Consider the following 26,647-nt stretch of genomic DNA (forward strand, 5'->3'; position numbering starts at 1 on the left):
CTTATCTTGCTGGGATCCTATGACCCCAGCTGACTTCCTGCCATTTGGGCAGGGGGCTGGACTCGATGATCTCCTGAGGTCCCTTCCAGCCCTAAGGTCCCTTCCAGCCCTAATGTCTATGAAATCTATGAAGTCCCACTTTTGGTGAAAATTAATGTTTAGAAAGAAAGGAGCTTTGATTTGTAATGAATTAGTCTGTATTTCAGGCTTCTTCTGTTTATAAATATAAAAATAGATATAACTGATATACAGCTTTAGACAAGCAGGCCTTTTTGTTTGCATTTACAGAGCACAACACAACATCAAGTGCTATATTGTCAGTCTCTGCACAGAATATACATTCCCACATTCAAAACAAAATATACAGAAAAGTAGTGTATTTGGCAATTTTAAAGGCAGATTCTCATCATCTAACCAGGACTTTGAGCAAGACCCTGAGATTATTCAAATCTTTGAATATATTATTTTAATCGCTCTGTGGGAAGATGGAATATGCAAGGTACCACCTATAACACCATGCTGACTTTCAGGGCTCAGTATTTTTGCAGAGAGGAGGAGAGGAGGGCACCCCACACACGCAATCACCAACATCTTTGCTGGCAAAACCTGCAGTTTTTACAAAGTATGCCATCCAAATACTACTGAGAGGTTTGATCTGTAAGATAAGCACTCTGGCCCTGGCCCAGGAAATCACTGAGGCATAACATGCAAGTAGTTCTGTTAAATTATTTTGAGCACATGAGTAGCTCTGTTAAATCATTTAAGCTTATATGCTCTTCTAGATTGTGACTGAATCAAACACCTGGCTAGCCCCCATTTAGCTGAAAGTATCTGATAAAATCACACTTGGAAATGGTCCATTGTATAAAATCTAAATTATCTATAGCTTGCATATGCTTCCCTCTTCCTCGGCTTTTGTTCAGAAGTTAAGAGTACACTAATGACTCCTGAGTACTAGCTACTGTATCTTCCTGTCTTTGAAGCACATAGCACAAGTGAAAGTTTAAAAATATTTTGTAAATGAAAGAGACAGATTTATCCATTGACAAAATGTGTTGTTTCTTTATTATAAAATGATTTTCCAAAAATACTTAATGTCAGTTATCGTAATTTAAAATAGGAGTCTCTAAAAGAAAAGTGAAATACTTTCCACTGTTGAATCTATGCTCATTTTAATTACCTCAAGTGTTACAAGGATAGAGGCAGTAAGAACTTTTATGTTTCTAAAAATCTTAACAGCTGATTTTGGGCTTTCCAAGATTGTGGAAGATCAAGTGACCATGAAGACAGTTTGTGGAACTCCAGGGTACTGTGGTATGTTCCTTTATTACTTACAATTTACTGGACTTACATTTAGATTCAGGAACAACTTTATATTTGCTAGTTTGTGTATAGTGAGACACAAGTTCCTTAGTTTGCTAGACTCTTGAACAGCTGAAACCAAAAACTGGAATTCAGAAATTGGTATCTAGATTGCTTTTTTAAAACTGTACATTTTCAGTTGCCCCCAACTACACCAACCACAATTCAACTGTGTTTGATAATGCAATTTTATAATGTGTATTAAAACACTGTACATATTTTCATCAAAATCTATATAAAACTATTGTCTTAATAGATTACCTTGACGTCATTGGGAGTCTGGGGTATGCAAAGGATAATGGGAAAAATCCCATTTGTAGGGCCTTAATAAGACATAGCATACATATTCAACATTTAAATAGAGTAGAAACTGCTTAAGGTGACATTTTTAAAAATATCTATCTTACTTTTATTACTAAGGAAAGTGATATAAGCTAAGCCCCAAAAAGGCAGAACACTTTAGTACACATATATATGTACAGATGTTCAGTTTTTACCGACAGAATTGCCATTGTCCTGGTAAAAACCAAAAGTGTACACACATTCCCACTTTTTTCACAGACCAAAAATGGCAGTTCTGGGAGAAAAATAAGCTGGTAGAAGTTTCTTACAGGAGAACGAATGTTTGTACACTTTCTTCCATCTTAACTCCTCCTGGAGACCAGGAAGAGTAGAGCCAGGAGGAAAGGCTCCCTGCCTTCTTGAGACCAGAGTCACCCCAGTCTGGAGAAGGCATTGGGAGCAGCTCCTCTGGTCCCTCCCATAGATGGGGAGGGGAGGGGAGGAGCAGCCACCAGCTGCTCCTTGCCAGCTTCTCACACACTAGAATCCATAGGTGGAGGGAGAATCTGGGGGGGGCAGGGCTGAGTGCACATGCTCATATGTGCACATGCCCCCCCCTTCATCAGGTAAGTCTGTGGGGGAAGGGTCAGGGGGAAGGGAAAGGGCTGTTGTGGGTGGGGGAAGGAGTGGGGTTGGAGCTGGGGCAGACCGTGCACAGCTGAGGTGGGGCACGGAAAAGAGCCACGAGCAGCTTGTCCAGGGGGTGCCTGGAGCAGGGTGGGGGGTGATAGCTCCCATTGCTGTATGCACACCAGGAGGCATGGGGTGGGGGGTGTGCCTGGGATCTGTGCAGGCTGAGGGCAGGCTGCCACTGCAGGCTGTGACAAGGGCTGCACCAGGCTCTTCCTGGTGGGGCCTGGATCGGGCTGCACTCAGGGCAGGGTGGGCAGCAGCAGAGTGGGGGAAAAAGAGGGCTACAGCAAATTTTGGGGTGGTTTTAGCGCCCTCCCTAGCCCTCTCCCAGCAACACCACAACCCGCACCGAGGGCAGCACAGCCAGCCCAGCACCACCCTAGCCCCAGCCTACAGTGGTAGCCCACCCCACACCATGCAGATTCAGGGGCACACACCCCTGATGCCCTCCAGGGGTGAATGTAATAGCAGGAGTCGCACCCCCCCAGATGAGCTGCTTGCGACTCAGTCCTCCCTGGCTGTGCAATGCCTGCCCCAGCCCCACTCCCTCACTCACCACTGCGTATGTGCCCCTCCCCACCCCATCCCTGCTGCAGCTGCTGGAGGTTTGCGGCCGGGCTGCCTTGCAGCCCTACTGCTGCCCATGTTTGGGGGGGACTAAGCCCTATTAGCCCCCCCTTCTGCTGCCTATGCTGGGATCCCCAGTATGGGAAACAGGTGGGAGCTTTGCCCTGCTGCTGCATCTACTCAGCTCCTGAGCACAAAAAGTGAGTGCAGGGAGTGATACTACCTCCTCCTCACTTACCTTTCTAGAGTAAAAGCTAAAATTAGAAGCAGGCAGGGGACTTTGTTGCGCAGTTCCCTTCCCCTTCCAGACCAGTCCAGGAGTGGGAAGGGTAGCAGCAGGTGCCTGCTGCCCCTTTGCCAAACCAGTCAGCCCCCTAATTCAGGGATAGTAAAGGGGATTTGCTGGCTTCCTCTGGCTTACCCTTCTTGCCCACATTGTCCAGCTGTGAAGCAGGAGTAGCAATTTAAAACCTGGTGGGGACAGGAAGTGGACTTGGGAAAAGCCTCCCTAAGCCCAGTTCTCAGCTCAACAAACTTTTAAATTACCACCCAGCAGGAAGCAAGGGGAAGCCAGCAAGGCCAGGAACCAGGCTTGAGAAGGCTTTCCCTGGTATAGTTCAGCAAAGCACCTCCCCACTCCCTACACCACTGGTCTCAGGTGTGTGGAATGGGCAGGGACTTTGCAGAGCTCGGCTCACTCAGCTGTCACTGGGTGGGAACCAAACAGAAGAAGCAGCAGCACTGTGAGCCTCCTGCCTGCTTCTCATATCAGAGTCCCCATTGTAAGAAGTAGGCAGGGTATTTTGTTCCACTGTTCCAGTCACCTGAAAACGGGAGGACTATAGCAGCATCAGCCCATGGTTTCCCCAGACTGGGATCACCCCAGCCTTACAAAGGCACAAAGAGTAGAGGAGAGAGGGCTATTACAGACTGAATAGCTCTACTGCTCCCTCTCCTGGAATCATTTCTAGTGATGCAAATTTTCCACCACTAGAAAAGAATGTTTGTACGTGGCCACTGTGTTAAGCACACAATTGAGGACAATGGGGGAATATCAGAGAGCTTCCTGTGGAGGAGGAGAATCTGATTCATCTACGTAAGACAGAATTTCTCTGAGCAGTTATATCCATGATAATACAAGTACTCAATGATACAAACAAATGATGTGCTTTCATACAAACTTGTACCTACCTGTCTGCATGCTTGCAAAAATATCTAATGTGCCTGTGCAATCATAATAATTGTGTAAACAAATTAGGTGCATGTTTATTTATGTAACTTTGGAATCAAGACTTAGAATGTGAAATCTGACTTTTGCCCATAGAGTGTAATGCATAATGCCTACAACCAGGTGAGAAATTAGGCTATTCAATAAGTCTATCTTTTTGTGGGGGGAGGGTTTGTTATGCTATTTGACAAGCTGTAATGATACAGTTTTACCTTATGTTTGCTATGGACCTCACACACCAATTGTAAAAATAGAGCCTTGCCTTAGGCACTCGGTTCTGGTATGTCTTCTTTTTCTTCACTAACAGTTAAATTTTTCAAAGTGGAAAGTTGACCTGCATATGAATACATATTCTATATTTGTATTTGCAGATCAGGTAATGGCATGTGCAACTACTGATTTACATGGAGAAATATTCATTAACTATACACATTATGTACAGTTTTATCTTTTTCCTGAAGCCAGTTGTCTGAAAATCTAACCTTAATTATTGAATTCAGTTGGAAAAAAGACATTCCGACATGAAAGAGACCCACTCTCCCAGTGCTTGATCCTGCATGTGTGGAAACTGGTGGCAAAGCTCTCATGACATCAGTAGTGTAGGATGTGGCCCAGATTTGTAAAGCTAAACTGAATTGCTTAAATACTAAATCACCATCATTAAAAAGCAAACTGCTGCAGCAAAACAAAATGTGTTAAAATATTAATTCTATATTTGTACTGCTGGTTACCTCTGCTTTTAATGTGACCATGTGTATCTTAAATTATATTTTGTCCATTTTCATATTAGATTAAATATCATTTTAGTAAAAAGCAGTACAGCATAACACATTTGTACTTCACAAGCCTGAGGCATTTAATAATGAACATGTCTCACTTGAACATAAAAGAAAAAGTGTAAATGCTAAAAATTAAACAAAGTCACAGGGACTCATTCTTAGACAAAAACAGGCTCTGCAGCTACCAAGTGGGAGGACAAGGTCCTGATGAATTGAATTTAGAAATTGTAGCACTGCTGATAGTCCATGAATAATTAAGTTCTGATCATTCTATTGTCTACCACTTTGAGAAGAAAATAAGTCATCCACAAAATGAATGCCGATGACTGTAATTTTCATATCCATAACACATAACGGAAAAATGTAACCATATATTTATAGGTGACATTAATCTTAAACATAGATAACACAGAATGTTTTGGAGCAGAGAGAACATGATAGAAAATTACCTTACATTGTAAAATATAACCTGGTTAATTAGACAAAGAGCAAATATGGTACCACTTCTGAAAACTAATTGTAAATTTGGTTGTAGCACTTGGCCTCTAATAAGTCACAGCTTCCAGTCTAGTTAAGTAATGCAACAAATATGAAAAGCCCTCGAGCACTGAGAAGATAAACTCTGAACAAGTCATACTTTTGTGGTGTTAAACCGGTATGTCCGCTTGGCCACTAAGAGCAAAGCTAAACCACTGAATTATGTCACATTAGGCATCAAAAAGATGACAGTTACTAAATGCAGATTTGAAGGATAACATGGGAGTGAAGTGGTCCAGGCCCTCTTAAAATGCTTGGTTTACTCAGTTTACTGCAAGACTCACAGTTTTAATATCTTTTCTATGAGCTCTATGACCTACTTGACAGGAAGATCTCCTGGGGTCAAAGAAGTATTGTTTATCCTCCCTACTTCCCTTCTTCCCCACCCTGCAGAATGAGAGTTATCAACATAGGCCTAGTCTTTCTGCAGTAAGTAAAGATACTTTTGCTCATACAGACCCATCTATGCAGGATGGAGGAGGTGCCACACTCCTCCTGCAGGTATCTAGCCACCATGATGTCCTCTTCACTGAGAATCCCATCTTCTAGGGTGCTAAGAACCCTTCATTCCCACTGAGTTATGGGGTTATCCATAGACTGTTGCTAGGCAGGGCTCAGCCATAAAAGTAAATGGTAGCTATGCTAATATTTGTAGCATATGCTCTAAGCGTATGCTGAGCCATACACCCACCAGACCTTGTGAACCCCAGTCCATGCTAATGTTGAAAGTACATCTGCTGTGGTCCTAGGACCTAAGAATTCAGAGTGTGGATGAAGGTGGGTAGTTGACAACAAACATGGTATAAGCTTCCAATTTAGACATACCATTAGAGCAGCGAATTGTGCACCAGGGCTGTGTAAAGCTTTGGGTGGTGATTCAACTCGAAGGAGATTCGGTCTGATTTGGTGGCTGAATCTCCGAATCCAAATTGAATCGGGGGTCAATTTAAAGGTGTGAATCGATTCAAAGCTCTCTGAATCTTCGGAAAAGATTTGGAGAACTTTGATGATTCGGGCAGTCCCTGGTGGTAGAAACAGATGTCACCTTTCACCACTTGTGCACTGCTATAACATTTTTTTAATGCCATCATAAAGCAAAAACAAATAGACAGCCATACCCTTTGTGCCATAATTTGGCTGCAACAAAAGGTAGTAATAATTTGTGCCACTTTATGGCAGAAGACCTCTATTTGATTTATGGTGGAAGAGCATGGGCAGCCTGGAGCTGTCCACACTCTCCAGCCACTCCAGGCATATGATCCATGGGCTTGAGGGGTCCAATCCTGTACACCGTAGGAATTCTTGGGCAGGATCGGATCCCTCAAGACCTGGTAGTGCCTGCCTGACTTTCCCCACTTACTAAGATGCATCTCCAGGACCTCCAGGACCTCAGCAAGTAGCCTGCTTATCCAGGATGGTTCTGGGAAACCCTGACTTTCCCTGCTTATTGAGGCATGCCCCAGAGATCCCAGGGGCATATCTCAGTAAGCAGGGAAAGCCAGGAAGGTGTTCCCAGGGCCTGAGAGACCCAATCCTGCCCTGGAATTCCTGAGGTGCACATGATTGGTCCCCTCAAGCCCTGGAAGAACATGTTGCCTGTTGTCCTGCAGCATCAATGAGTGGGACAATAAGCAACACACGTTTTGCCCCCTGAAGCAGATCAGCTATGCTAGGACACATCTTGGAACAGCTGATCTACTTCATTTGGTATTGTCTATTTCTGCCCTAAGAGGCATGTCTCTGGTAATGCTCCCAAAAACATCTTGCCAACCCACTCCAACTCATCTGCACCAAATTTGGCAATGCTACTGTAAAGCTATTCTGGGGGCATCCTAGAAGTTGGTTTCGGGCATACTGGAGACAGAGGTCTCCTGCATGGAGGCCACAAGGGAGTGTTCTGGGAGCACCACCACACTTCTAGATTAGGTGTTTGCAAGCAGAAGGGAGCATGCAAGGCATGCTTGTAACCCTCTCTGTGGGATGGGATGGGGATGCAGTATAGACAAACCCTAATTTCTTAATGCTATAGTAGTCTGGGCAGGGCTTGGTTTATATGACGTATTAAAAGCAATTTAACTGCAACCTCAGCTGTCCTGCAAAGGTAAGAAACAGTGAGTACACCTGTCTGTTAATTTCTGTCTGTATCCAAATTACTGAAGTGGTTATTTTTAGTGTTATATCCTTATATAAATGAAAGAGTATCACCAGCTAATTCAAATAGGGACTGAAGAAAAAACAGTAAAAAGAATGTGGAAGTGGAAAAGGGAGAGAAGGAGCAGATAGTTACAATATTGCACTACTATGCTTCCTGGCATTTGTTACTATAGAAACAAAAGGGAATAGGAAGACATTGATGAAAAGAATAAGATGACTTTATTAGCTTGTAACATAAATGATAATAGGATTCAGATAATATATCTATGTTGATGGGTAGTGTCTTTTACCAAACACAGACAGGAACCAAGCATCTCTTGGAATTACACTTATTACTAGCCTCTCTAAGCTAATATTGATTAGCAATCTTCATGCTCATTTCTACCATTGCTTTTATTTTCCAACTGTCATAAAGCTGTAGTTACTATCCAACCAGAAGCCATTTTTATGCCTATATTTGTGTTACTGTAAAAGACAGCTGGTTTTATTATGTACGTGGACAGGAAAAAGAGAATGCTGGGGATTTGTGGACAGCAATTTGGAAGAGGAAAGTGGGTAGAAGTTATATATGATATTAACAGTCTAATCCTGTGTGGTAGTGAGTGCCTCTTGCATCAAGTTATGGAGCTGTTATTCAAGGAAGGTGGGATAGAATTTGGCATTTATTATTCTACTTCAAACCAGAGAGCAGCAAAATGTTTATCTATCCTCCCAACACCCTTTCCAGGTACCAAAGGGTCATTACCATTTTGCAGGTGGACAGCAGAGGGATCGTTCATATAGCACATTCATTGCCACCGAAGGACTTGGTTGCAGAGCCAAGATTAGACCATGAGGATTATATCACTACTATCTCCCTAGTCCCAACCTCTTTACTCCACCCCACAATTGATCCAAGTGTTATTCTACAGGACCCTGATACTATCCTTTGCAGTGGCTCACCAAACTATACCTTCACTACAAATGCCCCAAGAAAAGAAAATGCAATTGCAAGCAAGCATTTTGCAAAGTGACAGGAAGATGATATCACTTCAAAATTGTTTCAACAAGTATTTTCAGATGGAGTGGACCCAGAACTCAGACGATTTCCTCATGTTTTAGTTGCATCTCTGTTACCACATCATCCATAACTCTCTATTTTCCCCCTTAGTGGGATTCTCTACTCAGGCGGCCTCCTAACTGGGATAGTTGTTTCTTCTGATCTGGAAGACATTGAAAGAAAAAGCATTATGTCTTTTACAATATAGGAAAATGAAAAAAAAAATCCTCCATCTTTTATTCTGTATCAGCACACGGTCACAGTTTGCAACTTTGATTGTTTTTGGCGTGCCTCTCTTGTATTTCTCAGGTGCAAACTTAGGAAAAAAACAGATGGGAAGGATACTTTACACACATTTTAAAAATATTTAGAAAAACAAAACCACCTAGGAGTTTTGAATCCTAACAGGGCACATCTACACTATCCACCCACTGCATATTTGTTATTGCGCAGTCGTTTAGTATTTGCGTAACCAATTACTAAATGACTGCAGAGTAACTGGCGTTACTGCACCATAGCGTCCCAGCATGGTTGCCTAGTGACACTTACTGCACAGTAGCTCATTACTACTGCGCAGTAACATCACATTCTGGTTTGTGCCCAGTGACACCACTGCACAGCAGTAATGAGCTACTGTGTAGTAAGCATCTCGTGTAAATGCGGCCACTTGGACGGAGTTACCAGTAGCAAGTCCTATCTGTTTTTTTGAGGGTAGCCAACAAATGAAGACATAAATAGTACTGAAAGTTCCCAAATGAAAAGTAGAGCTGGTATTTCAGGCTAGTGGTAAAGTTCCATAAATGTGTATAAAGAAGGTTTTTTGGTATCCTGATGATAAACCAGCTTATCCATGAAGAGAGGGTTAGCAAATTACATGCAAATTTTTCTCTGCTGAGTAACTTAACTGTTCAACTAGAATTCCTTCTTCAAGTATCATCTTCAAGAAGGGGATAAAAACTAGAAAAACACTGATAAAATGTTGAACAAGACCGTGGAAACTGATAGTCCCTGACTTCCAACTTCCCTCCCTCTACCTTTCAAACCACCAAGAGCATCCCACAAAAGGACACAAAATGGAGGATGAGGATCAAAATCTGGGTACTTGAGCACAAAAGACTCCATCAGTTTATAATCCCAAAGATTATTACTCTATACAGATGAGGGATACAGTGAGTTGAAGCAACAGGAGCATTATGATAAATGTCACCCTCCCAGACATCATCTCTTGAACAAGACAAAGCAAGGAGAGCACTTATGATTGCTGACTATAGCACATAAAAGAGAGAAGTAAAGCTATAATCCATGTTCCGTACTTTCTCTGCAGAAGTGCAGATTAATAGCAGTACATTGGTGCAACCCGTTCATCATAGGCAATATTTTTGGGGGAAAGAAAAAAAACTCTGCTTGTTAGATGCCTGACCCTACCCTGTAATTGCAGTTAGAACTGCAAAGGTAGAATTATGCAACAGCAAGTACTCTTGGATTTAATTTGGCTCTCCAAATTTAGCAGCCATTTTGGAATATATATGGCTAAAACTAGGTGAGAAGGAAAGTGAAATATTGAAGTATAGTACTCTTGCCTCCACCCCCTTCCTAAAGTGAAACATACTCCAAGGATGATACAATATTCTTCATAACAGTGTCTGTAGTAGTCTTAAACTATGAAATCTCTCCCTCTTAGCATCATAACTCCCCACAGAGCAATAATAAAAAAGGCAGGTAGCAATTACCAGGTTGACTCTGTCTTCTCCATTCCTGTGCTTCTGTCTTTGGAGAGCCATGCTTTGTTTCACTCCTGAACCTGTTCTCAAAGAAGTCTCCCAGGATGTCTGCTAGACTGACTTACTGAGCAAGCTTTTCTTTGTAAAATGTGGGTAGACCCCCCACTTCTCTCTCTCTCCCTGTACTTAGTAGGCTCTGAGCTCAAGGTACTGGCAAGTACCTTGTATAGCATGGGCACATAGTGGGTACATTGCTGGACCCCTGGTTAGCTTCCTTCACCTTGCAATACTGCTTTCGATCTGTCCCCCAGGCTGCAAATCCACCTGGTAGGTGCCCAGCCATATTAGTTGCCTGAAGATGGCTGGGAATGGTTACTATTCTTTGTATTTCAGTTAAAATCATGTTCACAGGAATATCCCCTTCCATATATTTAGAAGAATCCTGAAATGCTCTTCCAGATAACTAAATGTATGTTGGGAGGCTATCCCTCAGCTCATCTTCTGGGATGGAGTAGGGGGCAGATGGAACATGAAAAGTCAAATATGGAGCCAGACAACAGAAAGTGCCATATAATTTGCTGCAATTAGAGGGTGTGTGAAAATAAGTGGATATGTAGAAGGGAAGAGACAGGTACACGGACATGCGATAATGGAAGTGAGGAACTGCTTATACTTAAACTCTGTTGCAGCTACTGTAAAGTATGTTGTTGGAGACAGTGGGTCACAGGTTAGCCTTGGTATGTACCCTAGCTACCAGTCCTCCTCCACATGAGTGTGAATGTGACCGATAGGGAAATGGCATAGCACCTAAGTGCAGCAGAATATTCAGAAAGTCAGCAAGGTAGGCATACCATTAATATGGTTCTGGCAGTCCCTTCAGATGTCAGTTATATGGGGGGATGCATTTTTTCCCTTTTTTTACAGCATAAAGAGGTGCCAAAAGTATTTTAGCACTATGCTGTTGTTCAGGATGTCTCAGTGAGTCAGCCTCCATATTTTAATTTATGTAGCTGTGCATAAATCCTCACTGCTCATATGTTCCTTGTTTGCAGGAGAATATTGATTTGCCTCCACATTTGCATCTAAATAATAGTTTATATTTAAAAACATAAAATATAAAGATTGACTCTCAGCATTTCATAAATATAATAAAAGATCTGTAGTTTAGTTGTTTTCTAACTTTTTTTGGAAGACAACTGGTATTTCTAGAAGTACACTAGTGAAACACTAAATTAAAGACAAGGAAGTTCAGAAGGTCTTCCCAAGGTCTTTGGTGCTACATAGGGCCAGGTGTGCAGGAAGTGTGGATGTAGGGAGGCAGTCCTGGAGGAACTTGCATCCCATGTGTGTCATAAGCTTCTCATGTAAATCCCAGGATGTCATCCTCCCGCTGTACTCAGCCTTGGCGAGGCCACAGCTGGAGTACTGCCTCCACTTCTGGGCTCCGCATTTCAGGAAGGATGTCAAGGAGCTGGAAGGAGTCCAGAAGAAAGCCACGCTCATGATCAAAGGACAAGAGAACAGGCCTTATGAAGAGAGGCTGAGAGCCATGGGACTCTTCAGCCTTGAAAAGCGCAGGCTCAGGTGTGACCTGGTGGCAGCCTATAAGTACATAAGAGATGTGCATCAGGATCTGGGGGAATGTCTGTTCACCAGAGTTCCCCGAGGTGTAACAAGGACCAATGGTCATAACTCCTCCAAGACCGTTTTAGGCTGGACGTAAGGAAAAATTTCTTTACTGTCTGAGCCCCCAAGGCCTGGAATAGACTCCCTCCAGAAGTGGTGCAGGCACCTACTCTGGACTCATTCAAGAAATGTTTGGATGCTTATCTTGCTGGGATCCTTTGACCCTAGCTGAGTTCCTGCCCCTGGGGCAGGGGGCTGGACTTGATGATCTTCAAGGTTCCTTCCAGCCCTAACATCTATGAATAAGGACAAAAAGAGGAAGGAGAAGGGGACCATTGGAATGGACCTCAGGAGATTTTGCTGTCTCCATGTTTAGATAAATCCACTGACTGGGAATTTCTTTGAAAGGGGCTTGGACATTCAGTAGCCAAATTGTACTCCGTAGACTGTTATCAAGGACAAGTCCGTAGCAGTGCGTGTTCAAAAGAGGACAGACTGAAGGTCAGGAAGGCCAATTTAATGAAGTCAAGGAGAGAGTTTGGTGAGGTTCCACCCTACTCACTGTCAAGTGTTATGTTCTTCTATTTCACTGAGATTTTTTTTATCTCTACTTGCTTATATTAGGGCATTTTTCCCTAGGAGCAAATGGAAGGTTTGGTAGGGAATGAGTCTTTTTATTAAGGTGTTCTTAGAAGTACAGTATGTGGACATTCTTCTCAGAAACTTGTAAACTGTATTTGAAAGCTGTGGGAAGCAGAGGAGTATTTTAGAGGAGGCACTTTCATGGCTTAAATCGTGCTTGCTGGCATACACATTTTTAAGATGCACACCACAGCATGGATCTTGCATTACTCACAGGCAACAAGTGGATATTTTGTAAGAACCACAAAGCATCCTGGTTTCACCTTCACTCATTTGTTGGTCATGAATATCTATCTCATCTTCACTGTTTCAGGCTTAAGAGTTTTGTCTGAGACTCCTTCTCCCCTCTGTCCGACTGTGGCAATAGCAATTGATTGGAAAGCTCTTGCTTTCTGTTTGCAAGTTTGGATTCCTTGTATTGGGCAACAGCATCTTCTCAAGGGAAGCCTTAACTCTGGAGTTATTACTTTGGCAGCTTGCAAAAGCCTAAGCATCAGTCTTTAATGCACAGCCAAAATGCAAAAAGAAAAGAAAAGGTCCTCCCCTCTGAAACTAAACATAAGAAAATTTAAATCAAAAAGATTATTGAAAGCTACAGAAGACTTGGACATGGCCAGAATTAGGGCTTGGAATGGAAATTGTTTTGTTTTAATTATGGATTCCCGGTGACTTCAACTTTTTATATAAATGCAAGTACCACACACTTCATACAACTCAGGTTATTGTGAATTATCCCATTCATGGATTTGGTTGTTTAGCTAAAACTTTGAGATCAAAGTTAAGATGACTCTTTGTCTTTCTAAGTTATAGTTAATTCCCACTCTCTTCATTCAGGCTTTATAATTCCTGCTCCTTTAATCAGTGAATAGAAATTTTGACTAAGTTATGATCAGGTCCTTTTTGTACTGTTTTAAGAAGACACATTTGAAATGCTGGACCTATATTAATATTATTTACTACTACATTAAATTTTTGTTTCATTGACAAGGTTTTTCTTATCTGTAGCACCAGAAATACTACGAGGATGCGCCTATGGCCCAGAGGTGGACATGTGGTCTTTGGGGATAATCACCTACATCCTGTAAGTTTAGATAGTAATCGTGAGTGTTCTCTAGATTTTGTTTTGACCTGTCTTAATGGAAAGTGAAAAGATTTGCAATTTGTTTTCTAAAAGTTATATGTTAATAGTATTTTAAATTCTTTATAGATAAAGAAGCATTGAAAAATGTCAAACTTTGTCTCATGTAACATATTCCTCAACTAAATTACGACACTTTCAATTAGTAAAAATTATTTTTTTAATCTCACCTATTTTTGCTATTTATGATGTTTGCTTTTTGCACCGAGTCAACAATAAAACTGATTTTATAAACAACACTGGTTACAACAGAAGTGGGCAAAATGCAGCCTGGGGGCTGGATGTGGCATGCCAGGCCATTCTATCCAGCCTGCAGGGCCCCTAAAAAATTTAGAAAATTAATATTAATCTGCCCTGGGCTGCCTGTCATGCAGCCCTCAATGGCTTGCTGAAACTCAGTAAGCGGCCCTCTGCCCAAAATAATTGCCTATCTCTGGTTTATAAGCATGCATATGTCATTGTTCTAGCAATTATTTGGGTTGCAAAAGTCCAAGAGATATGTTTTCACTTTGATTTTTCTCTAATATTTTTTAATAATTTGACATAAGTTTTGTAAAATTACTTTTCCTCTTCAGTAAAACTTAAGCTGATACTTTAAATTACTTGTGTAGCCTTTTAAAGATACTTCATGCAAGGATTAACCAATTGATAAAAATGAAATCTCACCACATTTGAACACTTGGGAGATTCTTTTTAAATCATTATTGAATACAATAAATAGATACTAAAACTTTTCCTTGTGTTTCATATTCTGCTTTGCCTGTTCAGATAATAATCTCTTTGGGGCAAGGACCATGTAAAATATTTGTCAGCATTATATGAACAACCAAGAGTTGAAGGAACCACATACATTATAAACAAAAGAGGCAATGCCATGAGTTTCCACTAATAAGTACTACTGTTATGCCATCATATCATGGATGTAAACTTTGTCATCATCATTTTGTACATTCCTGTGCAGCCTTATAAAAGCTCTGGTTCATTCTGCATAGCTAAAGCTAGGAGTAGGGTTAGAGAATGGGCAAGGATTTGGACCATGTGTATGGTTATGACTTCCCAAGCTAAGTTTAGGACACAGGTAGGTAGGACTCTACTGGCTACATTTAGCCAGGTTGCATCGTAGGGCTCCCCCTGCTACATAGGCGCCTACATAAGTATGGTCTGGTTTTTACTGATGAATGTAGGGGTTTTTTGTGCTGCCTAGATGGAACTTTTCTCATGTAAGCCTTTGACAATGGAAGGTTATTGTACACACTTTACATCTTTTCTGCTGACTTTTTCCTTCCTGGGTGAACACATGACCTCTATTCATTTTTTGGCCACATTGATGCTTGGTTCCCTTTTCTGTTTTGCTGTGTGTTATATTTACAGAATGCAGTTATTGGGTGCGTCCCCACGAGCGTGGACTTGCAGTCTGTGGCACCTCAAAGCGGTATGAGGTGCTGCAAGCTGCATGTGTCACATGTGCAAGTGTTTGCCATGCTGCTAATTTATAGCACAGCAGGTTTTTTTACACCAAGAGATCCCAGTGTCAAAAAAACCCTGCCACTGAAAAAAGCAGCGCAGCACACACTGCAGCAGTGTATACTACCAGAAAAGGAGCCTGGCCAGCCAGAACCACACTCTGGCTGCCAGCCAGGCTCTGAGCAGCCGGGCTGGCACTGCCACTGCACTGGGGGGCCTCCAGAACCCCAGGTGAGACTGCTGGGGCTAGCACAGGTGCTGGCCCTAACCTCTCCTGCCCCACCTGGTTCACTTTACCATGCATGCAGGGGCATACCCAGGAACAAACAGCAGCAGCAGAAATATGTGCCACTGCTATTTGTCCCATGGGAAATGCAAACCCCTGCACATGCACACTCATGGGGACATGCCCATTCAGTTTATCCTTGGAAAGGAAAATGAAATAAGATAAAAGGTACACATGCATATTATCACAGCTTTGCTAGCAGGGTACCACTGGAGCCCCAAGTTTCCCTCTGATGTCCCACTGCTTATCTCAAGGAACAGACCAATATTTGCTCTCGGACAGCTTACCCCTGCAAGCCTCAGCTCCACTGCCCTTTCACCAGACCACACAGCTACAGCAGGGGAATCTTTGCCAGCTCTCGGTGATTTTCCCTTTAGTCATGAAAGAATTCTAGGTACCTTCTCTGTAGAAGGGGCTAGCCTGGAACATCACACACTCTGAGATCATGCTTTTCCATAGGCAAACAAGATAACAAGATAACAAAAGGATTTATTCTATAGGAGAAAAGAATTGTAGAAGAAAAACCGGTCACATAGTTTGAAGATAAAATATGCAAAATCAGATAAAATATCTCACCCTCTTTCCTGACTACAGCACCATCCTCCAGGGAGTCTTCTTAGAGTTTCCCGCCTTTAGCCTTCCTTCTGAGTCTGCCAGCCCTGACACCTGAAATGATCCAAAGACCACGACTAGCTCATAGAAAGCTCCAAAATACCTCCAAGTTGCTCCTCCTATCACCAGCATTGTTCACTTTGGTGAAAAGTCTAAGAAGTCTCTTGAAAATACTTTCCTTCCTGGAGCTCCTGAAACTCCCCTAGCTGAGGACCCAGCTCCCTGAGATGCCTTTGTTATTGTGGGGCTGATATTTTCCATTATAGGTAGGCAATACTGTTGGGTGCCCATTCCAACAGTAGCCTTTTTTGCTTGCTGGCCAGGGAGTGCTAATGGGAATGGTAATGTTCTTAGCCAATAGGCCCTTTTCTTTAGGCATGTATGCCTCAGTTCCTTTTACATACAACTGAGTCTTAGATATGTAGCCATAGCCTTTGAGTAAGCTATGTCCCAAAATGTAAAGTCCCATACAGACAGCATAACATAATCCATACAGTGATACAAGTGATGTAAGTGAATACAGCATAACATTGGCTTTTGAACAGGACCAAATATGAAGTTACTCAAATCAGCCTTGGGACAGGCATCTCTGTGAGAGACTCTCTAAACCTCAAATCATTTCTGCTTCTGTTTGGGAAGCGTATTCTGGGAGAGGGAAATGAATGATTTTATAGAAAAGCTCAGAAAATATAACAACTTTTTTTTTTTACATGAAACATAACTAAGATCAATCATCTGTTTTCTCCTTTCTAGAAATTAAGTTACAGCCTTTCCTTAATATAAGAAATTAGAGAGTGATAGATGGACAGCAGGGGAACTAATGGAAAACTTCTAATGGAAATTTGGAATAGGAAAACCAAAGTGTTTAATAAGTTGTGTCTGAGAGCTTCAAATTTGCAGTTTGTATATGGAAGAAGAAACTAGGCAATTGTGCACATACAGTACAATTAGTGTATTCTCAAGCCCACTGTTTGGATGCTGATTTTTTTCTGTTATTCTCTTATTCCAAAATGTGTATTTTCATCTCAAGGCCAGACTGGAGTTTGCCCTTTCTGTTCCTGTATTGGACACTGTCAAGTCTTGTCCTCTTTGGTCCAAAGACACCCCCTTTGTATTCTAATTCTCATTTTACAGAAGGATAAAATGAGGCCTTGGGGGATTTAAGTGATTGTTTCAGGGTCACACAGGAGGCTTGTGACACTGTTCCCAATTGCCACCTTGTCACTGCTTGAGCCAATTGAACAGGTCATTACTAGCAAAGCAACAGTGACACCTGTAGTTGAGACTGCCTAACAGTTTCCATTATATCATGTATTTAGTTGCTTAAAATTTTGTAAGACAAGCATTTCTGTGGATGATCTCTTTTATTGGACTAACTGCATGACTGGGACAGACTGGGACAAACTTTCAGGTATCACATTACCTTTCTTTGGTTCTCTGGGAGAGAAGCAGCCATAGCAGAGATAAGTTTCAGATGGAGCAAAAGCTTGTGTAAAACTCCATAAGAGAGCAATACAATAAATCAGGAGGGTCATTGTCATCGATAGTGTAGAGATTTTGACACACTTTTATTGTATAGACTAATATTTGCTTTGCTGCATCCACCTCAGGTCCCATGTTCTTCATCAAAATACTGAACAAAAAGCAAGACAGCTGTTTTGGAGACTTCCAAAACTAATCCTTATCTTGCTCCAAATCCCAAAGGTTTGGAGAAGAAACTTGAACTTTGGCAGAGGGATATCACTGTTTTATTATCCTTAGAAGATAAACTTAGATTTAGACAAGGGCTTGTCTACCCATGGAGATATTTAGATTACATCTGCATCTACCTGCCTTTCTTGACAGGATGGCTGGCAGCAACAGCAGTCACCATCAAGGCACTAGAGCTCCTGCATGACCATGTATTTTCAGCTCCATGTGGCTCCATTCAACAGCTGTGCATGAGTTGCACCCTGGGAAGGCACCAACTGCTGGCTGGACCACAATAGCCAACTGAAGGCATTGAAGTGCCCATGCATGCCTGTAGCCAGAAGCCAAGCAGTAGTTTCTGCTTTACTCCACTTACATAGGTGAAGTAATTACGCCAGCAGAAAGGTTTTGAATATAAATCTACTCAAGGATTTGCTGGCACACATTTGTAACATAAGCTTGTCCTCAAGATTAATTAATACATTTTATATGCACACTGTACTTCAGTCCAAATTTATGTTCAAGTTTAGCCAAGCCCAAGTTATAAAATGCAGAATCTCATCATTCAGACATGCAGAGTAGCACTTGTAATAAACTTGCTCATTATCTACATTAGTGGTCACTAACCAGTCAATCTCTGGCACTTGATCTCGGTCTGTCAGAGGCTCCACAATCTGGAGTGGCAGGACGCATGTGGCTGTGCTGAACACCCCCACATCCCCACCCCCACCACCTGGGCTGTGCTGGGTGACTGGGATCAGAGCCCAGGCAGCTTGTTGGTGGGGTGGAGGGGAGGGAAGAGGGGTGGGGCAGGTGTGTGTGTGTGGGGGCGGGGTGCAGTAGATCCTGGGATGCCAAAAAGTGATCTTCACCATAAAAAGGTTGGACACCACTGTTCTAACTATTCCAGTTGTTCAGCACATGCATCCAGGACCCACTGAGCTTTCTGTACCATATCAGATGTATGTAGTGTACCCCAATCTACAGTTCCAGGTGAAACACAGCCCAAGCAGATCTTCCTCCTCCTGCTGTTCCCTGCCCCCAGAGGACTGACTGCTGGGTGCAGGTGACAGTAAGACCTATTCTTACCTCTTCCATTTAGCCTCAGTGTGGCTGTATGCTTCACAGTTTTTAGCAATGTGTAAGGTTTGATATGCTTAATTTTATGATGCAATAAGGATTAAAATTAGGAAGTCATTTGCAGTGTACTATATTAAATATACAAATTTGGGAACAATCCTACTTTCTTATATTCCAGTAGATATTACTTGTCTCTGTACTAACTACAATGAGCATAGCATATAAAATACATATTCTGAAGAGGTAGTATTTAGTATGATCATTAAGTACAATGCTAAAAAGATTTATGTGTTCAGAGGCCCATCCAGAGGGGGTGTAGTGATGCAGCCACAGACCCCTTTCTGACCATGCCTCTGGAACCAGCAGCCAGGGATGTAAGTCTTAAGGGAAGCATTCCCTCCCTTGCTTCCCCTCCATACTCAAAGGCACCTCTCCCCTCCTCTCCCATTCCCCCATCCCCTGCCTGCCACTGGGAAAGCAGCCAGGGAGTGAGGGGACCTCCTGCCCACTCCATCTGGGCTGCACAGAGGTTGTACTCAGCCCAGGACTGCGGCAGCAGTGAACAGACACTTTCCTTCTCTCTGCCTGCTCCTCCCAGATGTTCTCTGCCACCCTGGGAGCAGATGCATGGAGGGAGAGCATGCCCCCTAGCCGCTGCCACAGGCCTCAGTGAGTGCAGCCTCCCCACAACCCATCTGAAATGGGTAGGAGCTCCTCTCACCCTTAGGACAGTACCTGGCAGCAGGAGGCAGGAGATGGTGGGAATGAGAAGGGAAAGGACAGAGTGGGGAGAGAAAGGCAGCAGACATGCCTCTGAGCATGGAGAAGGAAGGAACAGAATACTTACCTTCCTTGGGACACCTTCCTTGGGACTTAAGTCCCCAGCTGCTGCTCCTGCAACACCATCTGCCTGCTCTGGTGGGAGGAACAGGGGTGGAGGCTGGGAATAGGGTACAGCCACCCCAGCAGCAATGCTAACTGCAACTGCACCCCTCCACCCCTCCTTTTTGGAATCCTGGATCCATTTCTGTACATGTTGGTAGAAGTTTTTATTTAATCTGTATTTTGACTCTTGCCTACACAAACTTATTTTCCTTTATACACTATAGCCAGTTAGAGCCTCACTGTACAGTTTGTTGGAACAAATGCTGTTGTGCATCTTTATTCCTGCAGTAAGTTCTGTGGGAGCAAATCCTCAGCTGGTATACATTTTCATAACTCCATTTAGTCAATGGAATGATGGCAATTTGCACCAGCAAATGTTCCCTTATACCAGATTTTCTTGCATACAGCATGACCCAGAGTGTAAAAAAGGTTTTTCCAGAGTTATGGTTTCACAGCAGGGACAGACCCTAAACTTGAGCTCACTCATCTTCCTTTTCCTTCTTAATTAAAGCTGAAACCCTAGCTGCTACTGAAGATGGTCCCCATGGCTGTGAAAAACAGAGGAGAGAAATCAAGAGTAGCTAACAGACAACAAAATCGACTGAAAAAAGGTTAGGTTGGTTAGTGGAACAGCAAGTCTATTTAAAGGAGAAACGATTGTTAAATCTGTGGATTAAAGAACAAAAGAGCCATTAAGCCAACTGACTCCTTCAGCTGCCTAAATACTAATGCCAAAGCTGCTGCGGAGCAGGAATCAAAGCAGGGTGTTTCTATTCCAGGAAGAAAATCAGCTTCTCTGCTGACTTGGGCACGCACACACCACAGTTTTGGGAGGTTGATTTGTGGGGGGAAAGGTCTGTGTTGTATGCAAGAAAATGTAGTATTCCTTCTATGAAGAAACAGCCAGAAATACCATCCCGTACTGGAAACACTAATGCAATTCAAAAAATGGAGGTGTCTGATCTATAGTCAGAGTAGCACTGGTTTAAAGGGATTGTTTATACCAACTTATTTAAATTGGTACAATTTAACATGCAGCTATTCCTAATCAGATATAAATAGGTTTGTATTGATTTATCTTAATGTAGGAAGGAATTTATGTAAAATAAATTAATACAAGCCATGTTTAAGTCAAGTTAAGCATTTACTTATTAAGTGTTATACCTTTTTAGTTAAATTAATTTAAAATCACCTCTTTAGTTATGCTGCTTTAATTCTGAATTCAGCCAAATGGCTGAGGTGAAACAAATGTAAAATCATGGATGTGGCATGAGAGTCACCTTCAATGAAATTCTTTTACAGTTTGCATGCTGTTAAAGATGCTGCATCACTGAATTGCTATGAAATTATTAGTAGCAGTAAACAGAGAATATTTTACTAAAATCTATCACTACATCAGTCTGACTAAGTGCAAGGATCATTTATAGACACCCACAACAGAGCCAGACAGATATGGAATATAGCATTTGGGTTTTTGGAGCAGGTTACACACAGCCATCAATCTGCAATTATATTTTTTCCAGTTTACGTCTAGGACAGCTGTATTTTGCATCATTATAAAATATAATTCTGAATGCAGCTATGTCACTATGCCATGCCTAAGGCATGAATTCTTTCCATTCAGGATGGAATTAAATTTTAAAAGGACTGAGATGTGATTTGAAGAAAAGTTGTTTTGGCTGTACAACTAGATGCTATTAACATATTTCTGCTTTAATTATGCTGTTGTGAGAGCTTCAAATGGCCTTACTGAAATGAATTCCTTAGTCTTCTGAGAGCTGCAGGATTTTTTTATCTACCGTTTGCATTTGAGATTTCCTTTGATATTCAGATTGAGAAGTGCTCCCCTACATTATGCATGACTTGGCTTATACAGTGGCTCAGGGCCCCTCTGCAAGTGCAGGTAAAGGTGCAATGGTATGTCATGTGTAATCCACAAACTTGTTCCTCCTGCAATGCCACATGTGCATGGCAAGAGATGTAATTGTGTAGACTGCACATTACATCCCATTGTGCCTTATTGACAGTGCAGGGAGGGCTCCATCCCAGGTTCCCCCTGTACCAGGAAGAAGCAAGGCCCCCTGGCTGGGAGCCCAGGTTACCTGGCAGAGCTCCCAGCTGTGGGGGCACACCATGTGCTCCCACAGCTAAAAGCCCCTCAGCTGACCTGGGCTCCCAGCCACCGGGGCACCCCAGGGATCTCTGCAGCAAGCAGACTGCAGTTGCTGTGATCTCCAAGCTGATGGGTGCATGAAGCCCCCCTGTGGCTGGGAGATCACAGCTGCTGCAATCTCCCAGCCATGGGAGGACATGGAGCGCCACATGGCTGCAACATCACGATAGCCACAGTCTCCCAGGCCTCAGGGTGTGTGAGGCAGACTGCAGCAGGGATCCCTGTGAGCTGTGAGCTCCCAGGCTTCCAGAAGTGCACATGGTACTCCCCCTCCCCCTCCCCCCCCCACACACATACACCTCTACCCACAGCTGGGACCCCTGACATATTTTGTGGAATAACTTTGTAGCTTATTCCTCTGTTCATCACTCCTTTCATTGATTGAACATGTGGCTGGGTAACCACTTAAGACATGATTACACATCACACCCACCTAAGGCATGATTAACCAGTTAGATGGGGCCTCAGGGGCCTAGCTTATACTTGCAAGTGCACCACAGTGATTAGGGTTCAGTTTTACTGCAATTCATGTACTGTATTTGCAGTTATAAACAGCATGTTGGCAGCTTTCTAAGACTGTGAGCTTTGTTCAAGGACAAGAAAGACTCCCATGATGGGAAGCTGAAGAGGGGATAGCTGTATATTGAGAAGATAGCTGTATATCCTGAACAGCTGTATACTGAGCTGATGCTCATAGTCTGGGCTTGTCTTCTAAAGTGTGTTTTAAGCAGTGGTCATGAGAGAAAGAATAAAACAAAAAGGATTCTAAACAGTGGCTATATTTCAGGAAGGATCTGAGTGCCCTGATGTCCTCTGGTGAAAAGTGAGTTTGCTCTGTCACTCAATTCCTAGTGGCATTAATAATATGGACTTGTCTCATCCATTAGTTCAATTCTGGTTAACAAGACTGAAGATTTTCATAGAATCATAGAATCACAGGGCTGGAAGGGACCCCAAAGGATCATCGGGTCCAGCCCTCTGCATGAACAGGAAAGACATCTGGGGTCAGGCGACCCCAACCAGGTGATCATCCAGTCTTCTTTTGAAGACCTCTAGGGTGATGATTGCACCACCTCTGGGGGGAGCTTGTTCCATAGTCTGGATACTCTGGTTGCAAAGAAGTTTTTCCTAATGTTTGGCCTGAAACTGTCTTCCAGGAGTTTGTAGCTGTTGTTTCTAGTTTTCCCCCAGGGTGCCCTGGTGAACAGTTGTTCACCAAGCCCCTGATGTACGCCCCTGATATAGCAGTAAGCCGCAATCAAGTCCCCTCTCAGCCTTCTTTTGTTTAGGCTGAAGAGTCCAAGACCCCTCAGCTTCTCCTCATATGGCTTGCCATGCAAGTCCCTGATCATGCTGATGGTCCTTCTCTGGACCCTCTTGAGCTTTAGCACGTCCTTGTTGAAGCACGGCACCCAGAACTGGGTAACTGTTCATCTACTTATAGGACTCATTTGCTGTAAGTGTTTGTCTATGATGAGGGAGTTACATCAGGACAGAAAAGAAGGTAGAAAAGCAGGCTGAACAGCATTGAGTTATAATATCACAGAATCATAGAAAATTAGGGTTGGAAGGGACCTCAGGAGGTCATCTAGTCCAACCCCTGCTAAAAGCAGGAGTATCCCCAGCTAGATCATCCCAGCCAAGGCTTTGTCTAGCCAGGTCTTATAAACCTCCAAGGATGGAGATTCCACCACCTCTCTAAGTAACCTGGTTCAGTCCTTTACTGCCTTCCTGATGAGTCTTTCCTAATATTTAACCCTTGCTGCAACTTGAGACCATTGCTCTTTATTCATCCACCACCACTGAGAACAGTGTAGCTCCATCCTCTTCAGAACCACCCTTCAGGTAGTTGAAGGCACTATTAAATCCCTGCTCAGTCTTCTCTTCCCCAGACTAAATAAGTCCAGTTCCCTCAACCTCTCTTCCTCCTCACCATTTTTGTTGCCCTCTGCTGGACTCTCTCCAATTTGTCCACATCCTTTCTGTAGTGGGAGGCCCAAAACTAAACACAGTACTCCAGCTGTGGCCTCACCAGTGCTGAATAAAGGGGAATAATCATTTCCCTTGTTCAGCTGGCAACACTTCTACCAGTGCAGCCCAGTATGCCATTAGCCTTCTTGGCAGCAAGGGCACACTGTTGGCTCATATTCAATTTATTTTCCACTGTAACCCTCAGGTCCTTTTCTGCAAATCTGCTGCCAAGCCAGTCAGCCTCCAGCCTGTATTCGTGCATGGGGTTGTTCCGACCTAAGTGCAGGACTTTGCACTTGTCCTTGTTGAACCTCATGAGATTCCTTTTGGCCCAATCCTCCAATTTGTGTAGGTCACTCTGAATCCTAGCCCTACCTTCCAATGTATCTACAGCTCCCCCCAGCTTGGTGTCATCTGCAGACTTGCTAAGAGTGCACTCTACGTCATCTTCTAGGTTGCTGATGAAGCTATTGAACAAAACCAGCCTCAGGACCAACCCCAGGGGCACTCCACTTGATACTGGCCATTGATACTTGATACACATCTAGCCATTGATTACTACCTTCAACGCCTGATGCTGACATCGATCACTCACTACCTGTTGAACCCAACAAGCCAGCCAGTTTTCTATCCATCTTACAGTCCATTCATCCAGCCCATACTTCCTTAGCTTGCCTGTGAAAATGTTGTGGGAGACCATATCAAAAGCCTTGCTGAAATCAAGGTACACCACATCCACTGGTCTCCCTGCATCCACAAAGCCAGTCATCTCATCACAGAATGCAGTCAGCTTGGTCAGGCATGACTTGCCCCTGGTGAATCCATGCTGACTGTTCCTCATCATCTTCTTTTCCTCCAAGTGCCTTGAAATGGATTCCTTGAGGATCGGCTCCAAGATTTTTCTAGGGACTGAGATGAGGCTGACTGGTCTGTAGTTCCCTGGGTCCTCCTTTTTCTCTTTCTAAAATATGAACACTATGTCTGCCCTTTTCCAATCATCCAGAACCTCTCCTGATGCCATGAGTTTTCAAAGACATTGAAAATCACATACAGGCTCTTGGAACTTTTGGAAAGGGTGCCATTTCCATAAGCAATTTGAAGAAAAAGATAGAAAATAGGATACTCTGCTCAAAACACTGTACCCAAAGAAAATATTCCTGAATCATTGAGAGCCAAGTTTTCTAGCATGTACCCATTCCCTCTAGAAAAGCCAGATTTGAGTAAGCAAAACAATGGTCTCAAGTTGCAGCAAGGGAAGGTGAGGTTAGATATGAGGAAAAATGTTATCGCTAATAAAGTAATAAAGCACTGGAAGAGGTTACCCAGAGAGGTTGCAGAATTTTCATTGTTGGAGGTATTTAAGACCCAGCTAGACAAAGCCTTGGATGGGATGATATAGTTAGAGATGGTCCTGCTTTGAGCAGGGATTGGTCCTCCTAAGGTCTCTTCCAACCCTAACTTCCTATGAATCTATGAAGTACGACTAGGTTGCCCTTAGGCTTAATGAGGTTTGGTGTGAAAACAGATGTACAATCAAGAAGCTATAATCAGCTCTCTGCAATCAGCTCCCAGTGCAATCAGGCATGGTAAAATCAGTTCTGTTGTGTGTCAATAGACACTTTATTAGTGAAATATTTCTATTGTTTACTATTTACATTTCATCAATGTCCATAATTTGTTATGGACAGTAGGTGACAGTACATACTCTATTTACCAGTGGCGACGTGTAGAGGGTACACAAGGGTATATGTGCACCCCTGAGAGTGCTGGTGCACCCCCTGGCAGGACACACTCCCCATTTAGGCAGTGGGTGGGGAGGGGCAGGCAGGAGCACTGATGCCCCACCATGAGTGCCAGCCAGGGATTTGGAACACCTGGATGAAGCACCACAGCCACTTCTGGGAGCAGTGCAGCCACCTCCCGGTCAGTGCAATTGGCCACAGAGGGACTCCCCCAGTCGAGATTGGCCACAGGGGGGACTCCCCACTCTGGTCACTGACTGGTCACTGGGGGAGCATGTGCCCCCGACTAAAGTGGCAGCAGTCATCCATGCTATTTATTCTCAAAACACATGCAATTTTCCCCCAAAATCAGTACCCCCACCCACACACACACACCAAAAGTGTACTAAGCAGGGAAGCTGATTTTCTGCCTAGAATAGATCCACCCTGCTCTGATTCCTGCTTCACAGTGATATTAGAAGAAAGGTAGAAAGCCAAAATGAAAAATCACAGCATCCGTTTTATGGTCACATAAAAGAAACCAAACAGCTTAAAGTGTAAAAGAGTTTTGTTACCTGAGTTGTGCCCTTAGACATGAAAGTTGACAGGGCATGACTGAGGTTATGGAAGAAATATTATGCACAGTCAGATACCCTGAAGTGGACCTGAAACCCCAGGAGGAACTTCCCAGAGGGGATGATACAGACTCATCAACGTAGCAATGTCTAAGCTTGCCTACACATGCAAACTAGGGGTGCCTGTACACACCACGGATTTTAATCCTCATTAAATTAAATAGGTTTATAAAATTTAAACTTGTTTATTTTGGAGTGTCGCATCTGTGTTTACATGCACTAGGTTTTCAAATGAATAAAGCCTGGGAGTCACAGCTGTGTTTAGCATACTAGGTTTTCAAACTAATTAAGTTGGGTCCCTGGCCAGCACCATAGGAGAACAGGATGTTCCAGTGCAGTGCCTTTCCCCACCCCCTCCTTGAC

The 26,647-nt window shown here is 43.1% G+C and overlaps 1 protein-coding gene across 1 annotated transcript in view; it reads left to right on the plus strand.

The window, feature by feature from the left end:
* CAMK4 (calcium/calmodulin dependent protein kinase IV) overlaps positions 1-26,647 on the plus strand; it is a 329,227-nt gene that overhangs the window by 274,844 nt on the left and 27,736 nt on the right. Inside the window, exons 7-8 of the mRNA XM_019532473.1 lie at positions 1,240-1,314; positions 13,636-13,711. Of these exons, the coding sequence (XP_019388018.1) occupies positions 1,240-1,314; positions 13,636-13,711 (151 nt within the window). The remainder of the gene's footprint in view (positions 1-1,239; positions 1,315-13,635; positions 13,712-26,647) is intronic.

The sequence above is a fragment of the Crocodylus porosus genome, unplaced genomic scaffold, assembly GCF_001723895.1.
Source record: "Crocodylus porosus isolate Cpor-Errol unplaced genomic scaffold, CroPor_comp1, whole genome shotgun sequence".
NCBI classification, from domain to species: domain Eukaryota; kingdom Metazoa; phylum Chordata; order Crocodylia; family Crocodylidae; genus Crocodylus; species Crocodylus porosus.